General features: G+C 38.3%; 1 protein-coding gene and 1 long non-coding RNA gene across 8 annotated transcripts in view; one reads left to right on the top strand and one right to left on the bottom strand.

Annotated features, from left to right (window-relative positions):
• Window positions 1-2,666: 2,666 nt before the first annotated feature.
• Window positions 2,667-9,221, bottom strand: LOC116418742. Its single transcript, XR_004228880.1, has 3 exons — window positions 9,073-9,221; window positions 8,552-8,714; window positions 2,667-3,323 (listed from the first exon to the last, which is right to left on the bottom strand). It is a non-coding gene; the product is annotated as an uncharacterized LOC116418742 (long non-coding RNA).
• The window catches only part of CENPE (centromere protein E), an 86,307-nt gene continuing 79,283 nt past the window's right edge, over window positions 3,034-10,057 (top strand). For 4 of the 7 annotated variants that reach the window (XM_023220125.2, XM_023220128.2, XM_023220127.2 and 1 more), the window contains exons 1-8: window positions 3,123-3,178; window positions 4,595-4,686; window positions 5,192-5,281; window positions 5,406-5,524; window positions 6,416-6,535; window positions 6,970-7,051; window positions 7,208-7,275; window positions 7,358-7,423. In XM_023220125.2, coding sequence (XP_023075893.2) covers window positions 3,123-3,178; window positions 4,595-4,686; window positions 5,192-5,281; window positions 5,406-5,524; window positions 6,416-6,535; window positions 6,970-7,051; window positions 7,208-7,275; window positions 7,358-7,423 — 693 coding nt within the window. Of the gene's footprint in view, window positions 3,179-4,594; window positions 4,687-5,191; window positions 5,282-5,405; window positions 5,525-6,415; window positions 6,536-6,969; window positions 7,052-7,207; window positions 7,276-7,357; window positions 7,424-10,057 lie in introns of all 7 variants that reach the window. The other 3 variants (XM_023220126.3, XM_023220123.3, XM_023220129.3) reach the window with 1 other exon arrangement.

Raw genomic sequence — 10,057 nt, 5'->3', positions numbered from 1 at the left:
AAACTGCTGATTAAGCAGATTTTGAGGGGAAGAACATGAATTTAGTATTAGACATTTTAAGTTTGCCACATATATTAGACACTCAATATGAGAGAAATTAAGGCATATGTTTACTGTTAAGACTGGTTTACTAGAGCAGGAGAAAATGATAATGCAGGACAGAGAGTGAGAAGGAGAGAACTGGATCCAGTGCACACATGGAGAGTTTCCAGAGTGGAAAACACACAGGTGCTTATCAAGTTACAGTCTGGAAGGCGAGTATGCAATCACAAATGCACATAGTGAGTAGCCAGGCTGACAGGAGCTAGGGCAAAGTCTTTTCTGGAAGTTTCTATTTTCATAGTGAAATGAAGAATGTCTTGTTTGAAGGAATTAATGAATCCCTTTTTATTCCCTTGCTTAAAACACTCCATAGGCTTCCCCTCACCCTTGAGAATAAGATCCAAACATTTTATCACAGTCCACGAGGCCCCACGGGACCTGGACCTGGACCTGCCTACCTGTCTCCATTGCCATAAATGCTTCAGTCACAGGGTCCTCCCCTTTGTGTCTCAGGCAGATGACAAACTCGATCAAGCCTTGGCTTCTTTGACTTACTTGTTCCTCTGTCTGGTACGCCCTTTCTCTTGTCCTCCCAAGTCTGGCTCATTCTTATCACATAGGTTTCACTTCAAAGGTCACCTCCTCAGGTCTTTCTTGAACATCTCATCTAAAGTAAACCTTCCTTCCAACATGTTATTTTACTATATATTTGTTATGTATTGTCTGCTGCTTCCCACAAGAATGTGTTTCATAAGAAACTAGCACTCTTATCCCACCTTATCACTCTCTCTCTGTCTCCTGATCCTACTAATCATTACTGTGTGTGTGTGTGTGTGTGTGTGTGTGTGTGTGTAGAAAAAGAGAGAGAGACAGAGATTGAAATTTTTCAGTATTATCCATCTCCCCTAAGAGAATAACAACTCTACAACAAGTGCTTTGTCTATTCTATTCACTGTTGTGCTTCCTGACCCTAGAACTGTATCTGGCACATAATAGTTGTTCAATGAATATTTCTTGATGAACAATATGGAAAGTCAGATGAGAAATTGGATATAGAGCATATAATAGAAAGCCTGGCATATAGTAAATATCCAATAAATGTCACCTGCTGTGATGATGACAACAAAAAGACAGTCATAGCGACTGTCATAAGTACAACTATGAAAAGCTGATGCCTTCTCTTTACTCGTGAACCAATCTCCTCTTGTCTCATTAGAAATTTTGATTAATCACATCTCCCTTCTCCTTCTTCATAGGTTCCTTGCTTTCAGCTATGTAGCATATCTGCCCACCATTAAAAACAAAAACTACAGTTAAAATATACCTTCCTTAACTCTGTATTTTCTTACTAGATATAGCCAAGTATCTTTACAGTCTAGCAATAAAGAAGAGTTGTTTATACTACCTCACAGCTGGTTAACCAATATTTAAATAACCAATATTTAAACAAATATTGAATGAATCGACTCAGTTTTCTTTACTCTTCTTATCTATTAACTAGTTTCTTTAAATTGAAAGAAACTACTTTCATCTAACTCAGTCTACCATCTAACTCAGTCCTCACTCTGCAAGGAAATTAGGCATATTCTGTCTATCTTTCCAGAAATTATGCATGTATATCCAGACATATTCTGTGTACATAACTGTGCACCTTGAATTTCTCTTAATAAATGAAACATCTTGGATAAGTTTCTAAAGTACACATAAAGAGCTAGGCCAGGCACAGTGGCTCATGCTTGTAATCCCAGCACTTCGGGAGGCCGAGGCAGGAGGATCGCTTGAGCCTAGAAGTTCAAGAAATGCCTGGGCAACACTGTGAGACCCCACTCCCTACCCTAATCCCCACCCCACCCTGTCTCTACAAAAAAATTAAAAATTATCTGGGCTGGTGATGTGCCTGTAATACAAGCTATTCAGGTTGAGGCGGGAACCCCTCTTGAGCTGAGGCCAGGAGTTGAGCCTTCAGTGCGCTGTGTACAGGCCACTGCACTCTAGCCTAGGTGACAGAGCAAGAACTCATGTCTATTAAAAAAAGAGAGAGACAAAAGGAAGACAAGCACTATTTTGGGGGAAAAAATTACTGTATTGAGAATTGATTTCCCTCTCAGTTAATAAAAGTTAACAACCCAGGCCAGGAGGGGTGGCTCACGCCTATAATCCCAGCATTTTGGGACACTGAGGCGGGTGGATCACCTGAGGTCAAGAGTTTGAGACCAGCTTGGCCAACATGGCGAAGCCCCCTCTCTACTAAAAATACAAAAATTAGCTGGGCGTGGTGGCAAGTGCCAGTAATCCCAGCTACTCCAGAGGCTGAGGCAGGAGAATCGCTTGAAAGAGAGGAGGTGGAGGTTGCAGTGAGCCGAGATGGCACCACTGCACTCCAGACTGCCGTGACAGAGCGAGACTCAGTCTCCAGAAAAAAGTATCAATCCATTACTCAATCAGTTTTTCAGTCCTCAGTTAATTATTTTCCCTAATTCAACCTCTTAGGAAGCCACAGCTAATGGAAACGAGTTACAGAAAGAGAGAAAGAAACAGGAAAAAAGCCTAAACTCAGATTTTCTAAGGCACACAACAGGCTTGTCACGTTTCTGGACTGCACAGTGAGTTTCAACTCTTGCTGTTTGAAGTTTATTTTAAACTGTTGGTGTAGTTTCTTTAAAGGACAGCAATTTTGTTTGGGTAGTGAAAAATACATGTATCTCTACCTGGTTTCGTCTACGGGTTCCAAACTCTTTAAGGATGGGATGGAGGATGATGTTCGCTGGCTTTTGGGAGATTACAGTATTCTGGTATTCCAGGACCACCGCTCTCCGCCAACTCCCGGGCGCCCCTCCCTTCGACCCTCTTCTGCGACTCTCCGCCAGGCCCTTTAAATCCCCTCTCGTGTTCCCGCCGCCCGCCTTGCGTCCCCCGCGCTGCGCCGCAGGTGGACTGGCCCATGACGTCACGGGGCCACGGCTCAATCAGATGCAGCGTTTGGGAAATTTTAAATTTAAAGGCGGGGCGGCCCGTGCGCCCTGAAGCGTCGGCCGCGGAGGGTCCTGGCCATTTTCCTGGGACTTGTTCAGCCTAAGACGATGGCGGAGGAAGGAGCCGTGGCCGTCTGCGTGCGAGTGCGGCCGCTGAACAGCAGGTAGGGGGCCCACACCACGGCCCGGTGCCCGCTGGGCCTGCGGCGCCGCCCTGAGCCGGAGGGGCGAGGCCTGCGGCGTTTCCAGGAGCCGCTGCTTCCCGGCTCTGCTGTCTAGTAACTCGGCAGCTGGCCACCGTTTCAGGGTCTGTAAAGTGACGGGGGAGGATCAGATCTAGAAGATACTTTCCAGCTGCGAGATTCACTTAAATTTAACTCAGTCTCACTGATATTACCGACCTTCCCCTCTGTGCTGCTCTGCCTTGCCGCGTCTGCTCCTCCCTGCCCCATTCCCCGCCCTAGAGAAGTCGTATGGAACCGTGCCTTCCTAGCCCTCATCACAGTTAGTCATTTTACACGTAACTGCTGTCTTGAGACCCCCTGAAGACAGGAGCTAGTCTGTCTTGTCACAATGAGTTCAGTCGTCACTCAAGACTTCATTCATTCTACAAATATTTATCAATTTTTTTAGTACCTTTGTACTATACAGACACTCCTGTCATTGCCCAGTGGTTCTTCCATTCTAATGGGGCGAGACAGAAAGTAAAGTTGAAAATGTAGATGTTAAGTGGTGTTATGTACGTAATAAATACTATGGAGAAAAAGCAGGAAGAGGAATCTAAATGAAGTCAGTTTGCTTCGCTGGCTTCTGGCCCTCGACCCAAAATGCTAACACTTTGTGTGAGTGTGAAATTTTTATTGAACACGGGGTTTAATAAATGTAAATACCAAGATCAGGAATCTCCTATTTTTGAGGATCTTGTTATCTAATGCCTTAAACCGCTGCATAAAGAAACTATTACGATACTTTGTGACAAGTGTTACGATGGGCAGGTGGAGAATGTTTGCTAGAGGAGTCATTAGTCCATCAGAGAGAAGACAACTTCCGTGGGGTGAGCTGGTGTCAGGAAAGTCTTGACACTTTTCAAGAGTGAAATAATGGCTATGTTACTTAATGGAAAGGAAAGTCAGAGTACTCCAGGCACAGAGAGGTTACATCTGTCATTTGGGGAAGACCTTCAGGTAGAGCTTAGGATGTATCTAGGAATTCAGAGGAAAATGGAAGAGAGAAAAGACATGATCTAGGATTCGTGCCATGCTGAGGATTTCATAAGTTTCCAAAAAGTTTTAAGAATTTTAAGCAAGACAGACACAATCAGTGTTGCATTTTGAACCATCCCTTAATTTACCAGTACTGGGGGAGAGGGTGAGAATGAAAGCCTTCACAAGAAAACACTTGAGGGGGCAGGAGGTCACTGAAGCTCCATTTAAGACTTGAATCCTCAAAGATGGACTTTCTTTCATTCTCTCATATTATTATCTTTCAAAATATCCTTTAGAAGGTGAAATCTTTTAAATTATCCCTCCTATGACATGACTTTTATGACTGATTAAAATGCAGTGTTTTTATTCTTTTAGAGAAGAATCACTTGGAGAAACTGCCCAAGTTTACTGGAAAACTGACAATAATGCCATTTATCAAGTTGATGGAAGTAAATCCTTCAATTTTGGTAAGCTTATACTAGCATAAAAAGTTACCGTGTTATCCTTTTGCTATTAAAAGTACAAAAAGCTAATAATATTAGAGTTGTCACTAAAGATTAGACTAAGCCTTCTACAAACTGCTTCACTGGAAACAAAATTGTTTATCCATCATGTGTTTAAGTAAGGTAACCAACTGGTATTTAAAACAGTTATAATCACAGTTACCTAATTTTCATCTAGGTAGATTCCAGACCCCCATGTGCAAACACTATGCCTTACTGACTCTGGAAAGAACATAGAAAAGTTGACTTGTAGTGGATTTTTTGAGTGTGTAAATGAACTCATTTTACCTTAGGGAAGGGTATTTTCAGAGAACCAAAAAGTTGAAGAAAATACTGTGTCTTAAATACTTGATCATCCTACATTCTGACAGTTTTACTTTTAGGAATAATTACTAATTTGGAATGAAAACACAGTTGATTCATTTGGTTTAACTTCTGTGTTGTTGTTGTTGTTGCTGTTGTTGTTTAGATCGTGTCTTTCATGGTAATGAAACTACCAAAAATGTGTATGAAGAAATAGCAGCACCAATCATCGATTCTGCCATACAAGGCTACAATGGTTTGTATTCACTCAATGTTGCAGAAACATTTTAGTCTTGGGCGTCTGTGCAACAAGCATGCATAGTTTTACCCATTATAGGTTTGTTTTTAATCTTTGCATATGTGTGTTTTGTTTTTTGCAGGTACTATATTTGCCTATGGACAGACCGCTTCAGGAAAAACATATACCATGATGGGTTCGGAAGATCATTTGGGAGTTACACCCAGGGCAATTCATGACATTTTCCAAAAAATTAAGAAGGTAAGTAACTTAACTGAATTTCTAGTATGTACTGGTAAAACTAGTTAAAACTGGGTACGAGTCTTAGTGTATTTCTCTTGTAAAGATGAAAGGAAGCAGATTTACAGTTATTGTTTGATTATCCATGGTGAAAGAAGAAAGATAGATTCACTTTTATCGCCACAACTTACTTTATAAAACTTAAATTTCTTTTATTCTTTCCCTTGAATTCTGCAACAATAATACTCTGAACAAAAAGTAGGCATTAAGGAACAAGAAAATTTTATCATGGTTAGCTCCACCTAACCATTTAACTATCAGTGACTATAAAGGAACAGTAGAAAGTAGCTATAGGTTAAAAAAAAAAAAAGAAGGGAAGCAGAAAGCCAGAATAGGCAACCTAGTTAGTTAAGAGGTGGTTTTAAATTAGCATTTTTATTAAAATAAGAACATCTTATAGTGTGATAGCAGATATTCTTGTCTTGCTCCTGATTTCAGTGGGGAAACTTTAGTGGGGATACTTCTGGTGTCTTCTCATTAAACATGATATTGACTTTTTTGCTGAGACAGATGTGCTCCATCTTATTAGAGAAAAATTCACCCGTCCCTATTTTATTAAATGTTTATATCAAAAATGAAAAAAAAATAAGAACATCTTTTGATAGGATTTTATTTTGAGCCTAGAGTTTGAGCCTAGAGTTGGTGTTCTCCCAGCTTTATGGTACTTCACTTTTCATTATTTCTATAGCGATGCTTTTATATTTTTGTGTTTATTATTTTGTCAACATTAGAACCAAGGGTTTTCTTAGTTTGTTTTACAGACATTTTACTTCTTTAAGCACATGAGCATTTAGTATTAGGTTTTCACAATTGGATGCTTCCTGGTGTTTTTATATAATTTTTTTCTTCTAGTTTCCTGATAGAGAATTTCTCTTACGTGTATCTTACATGGAAATATACAATGAAACCATTACAGATTTACTCTGTGGCACTCAAAAAATGAAACCTCTTATTATTCGAGAAGATGTCAATGTGAGTAACAGACTTAAGGGAGCTTTAAAATTGACTGACTTATTGGGTTTATTGTTCTTGAACGTTTACCTGTAATTTCTATAGTTTTTAAAGTGTCTCCTATTTCTATAGTATGTGAGGGTTTTTTTGAAGTATTTATATTCATCTTTTAAACAACATGAATAGTTTTCAAATACTGACAGCTCTAATGTTTTGGTTTAAGTGTAAAAATAGCAAGATGGAAGGGAAGTATCAGCTTAGAATTTGGTGTGCTTTGGTATATGGTATAAATTGTGGGTATTCATAGAATTACTTGTTATATTTCTACAGAATTATGATTCCATTTGCCACTTTTAACTTTCACAAATGAATTCTATAATAGTTTGCACCTTGTTTTGAAAAGCAAACTTGTGACTTCTATTTCTCTAATCTTTCTGTAATTAAACTTGTTTCAGAGGAATGTGTATGTTGCTGATCTCACAGAAGAAGTTGTATATACATCAGAAATGGCTTTGAAGTGGATTACAAAGGGAGAAAGTAAGACTTTATGCTGTATTTCTTTAAAATACTTGTAAAAACTATCTTTTCAATCAAGCACATTTAGGCTTCAAATCACACTTCTTTAAGTTAAAAATTATTGTGTTTCTGTGGATTTTAATATATATGCAGCTGAAATATAACTCATTTTTACAGAGAACAGGCATTATGGAGAAACAAAAATGAATCAAAGAAGCAGTCGTTCTCATACCATCTTTAGGATGGTAGGTAATTCTCTCTGTCTGTCTATTAGATCTTCCAAGTAAGAATGCACTAATTTTTCTACAGCTTGCTTTTTCTATCTAGATTTTGGAAAGTAGAGAGAAGGGTGAACCTTCTAATTGTGAAGGATCTGTTAAGGTATCCCATTTGGTGAGTATTAATGAACCATAATAATGTACTGTATGAGCCAAAACAAAATTTAATTTAGCTGCTGGATGTTTGGTTTAATAAGAACTGTTAACTGAACTAAATGTGGGAGGAAGTCTACAACTTGTCTGCTTAGTCTTGTCAGTATCATCAAATTCTTAGCTAAAATGTTGTAGGAAAAATTCAGAGGATCTTTCTTCCTATTATGTCATGGTTGCCGTCTCCTAAAATTTAAATGTCAGGGCTATAGGGTTATAGGGATTGATGTTTTTTCTAACCATTAATGAAGTAGAATTTTTTTTGTATACACATTTAATAATTTAAGTCATCTCAGAATTTGAGGGTCTTTTTTTAAAATCAGCCAATGTAATTTAGACTTAACGTGATCAACAAAAATCTAGGTTGGATGGTTAAAAAGTAATCACATTATTTTAGGTTTTACTTAAGTACAATAAGAAAATACGTTTTGTATTATAAACATAGTATTTTAGACTGTAAATCCATTGAGGAGTGATACTGCATTCATCCTTGTAGCCCCAACACATTGTACCTATTTTATGTCTAATATAGATTTGTTGAATAAGTAAATGTAAGCATTATGCAAACATTCTTATATAACACATAAGTAAACCTTCACTTCCTTCTTGCCACACTAAATTATTGCTGTCTCTTTCTTGCTCCTTTTCTACCATTTACCATATTGCTTTATTCTGCATCTTTAGGGCCTAAATTCTGTAGCTTGATGTGGGATATGATTTAAGATTATTTCAGTAGGAAACTTCAGGGAAAAAAGCAATCTATGATATGTTTATTTATTTTCAGATTTTATAAAGTTAGATTATTAACTACTTAATATTCAATCCTAATTTCACCTTAGCTATTTTGCTATAAAATTATATAACTTATTTTAGTAGACTTTAATCTTGTTTTAATTTAAAAATAAAAAACCAAATCCTAACCTCTTTTGTTTTCTCATCCAAGACTGTGATATTTCATATAATTTTAACTTTTAATAGTTTAGCTTTAATACTCTTGGCATATTCAGTGATCTACTTGATGATTTTCCTCATGTTACTTGATGCTCTGTCATCGGTGTTCCATCTGTTCCAACCCTCCAGCCTACACACTTACAATAAGAATCTTCTTGGAAAGAAGTCTCCTCTAAGGAGTCATCTCTGGCTCTTTAGTGGTGGCTCTTTTCTGATTATCTCCTGGCGTTGGTGGGATGATAATATCCAGTTTCTCTTAGCTGTACTCCTCTGTTTTCTACCCCGGCTTCTTTTTCTCTACCCTCCTAAAAAAATTAAAAAAAAAAAAAAACTTGGAGGTATCCTGTGGCCTTTCTTACTTAAGTTCTTGCTCTCAAACATTCTGTCATCATTTCCATGTTGATGACTGCCAAATATTGTATCTGTAGTCTCTGAATTCTAATTCATGTCTTCCTAAAGATGGTTATAATTGTGTCCCATCAATATCTCAAACTTTAATATGTCTAAAACAAAACTTATTTTCTTCCTACCATAGTGAATATTCCTTATTTCCAGTAAAAGCAGCATTATCCTAGCTGCCTAAGCTGGACACCCAAGTCAATTTTGACTCATCTTTTTCTGCCTTTCTCTTTGTCCACTTGTCCCATTTCTTATTGATCCTACCTTTGAACATTCTTGTGGGTGCTACACTCGTTTACTTTCTCGTCTCTCTTCAATTACGTCAGTCTTCTAGAACCTTGTCTCCGTGACTCTTGTCTTTGTTTCTTGAAGTCATAGTAAGGATTTCTAATATATTAACCACTGCTTTTGTATGTCACTTCCTGGGGCAAGATTTGGACACTCTTGACCAATCTAACTTTATTTCCTTCTGCTTCAATAAACTCCTCCCTCATAGGTTGGGCCTATGAGTATCTTTGAATATGAATGCATGTTCTCATCTTTAACCTTCACTCATGCTGCCTTCATTACCACTTTGCCCTTTTATTATGTATCTGTGTCATCTGTAGTGGACACTATGCAAGAAAAATCAGACTCAACTGGTAATACATATTTACCTGCCTAGTCTCAAAAATCTCCACAGAGAGAAGTAACTTAAAGTTTTGACTTTCTTTCAAATCACTCACATTATTTACTAAGTCGTTATTGTGTTCTGAGCATGGTGTGGGGCTCTGAGATTAAAAAAATAAATAAACAAGACATCCCTCCACTGCTTCTCTTACAAGCAGTTTCCTCCGCCGCCTCCCTAACCCAAGCTGGTATTATCTCCCACCCAGATTCCTGCCCCATCCACCTGATGGGGCTGCCTGCAGCTGCTCTTGCCCCTTCCCACTCCATTCTCCACCCAGTAGTCGTAGTGGATCCATTGTGGAAGCCATTGCTGAGCTTTATGCAGGGTTCTATTACTCCCTTGCATAAAGCCCTACAATGGCTTCTCATTGAATTTAAACATTTCAGAGTGTTTTATCTTACTTAAAAAGTCCTGCGTAATCTGGCCCCTGTCTGCTTCTCTTATTCTATCTTTTCCTGTCTTCACTTCACCACCTGTTCCACACTGCCTTTTCTATTTTTTTGAACACACTGAGCACATTCTGCTTTGTGACTTAAATGTTTTGGCTCTTCTTTTTGTCTAGACTACTGTTTCCCTTGA

This window comes from Piliocolobus tephrosceles, chromosome 3, assembly GCF_002776525.5.
Source record: "Piliocolobus tephrosceles isolate RC106 chromosome 3, ASM277652v3, whole genome shotgun sequence".
NCBI classification, from domain to species: Eukaryota; Metazoa; Chordata; class Mammalia; order Primates; family Cercopithecidae; genus Piliocolobus; species Piliocolobus tephrosceles.
Note: the sequence above shows the minus strand (reverse complement) of the source record. Positions and strands in the feature narration are given on the sequence as shown.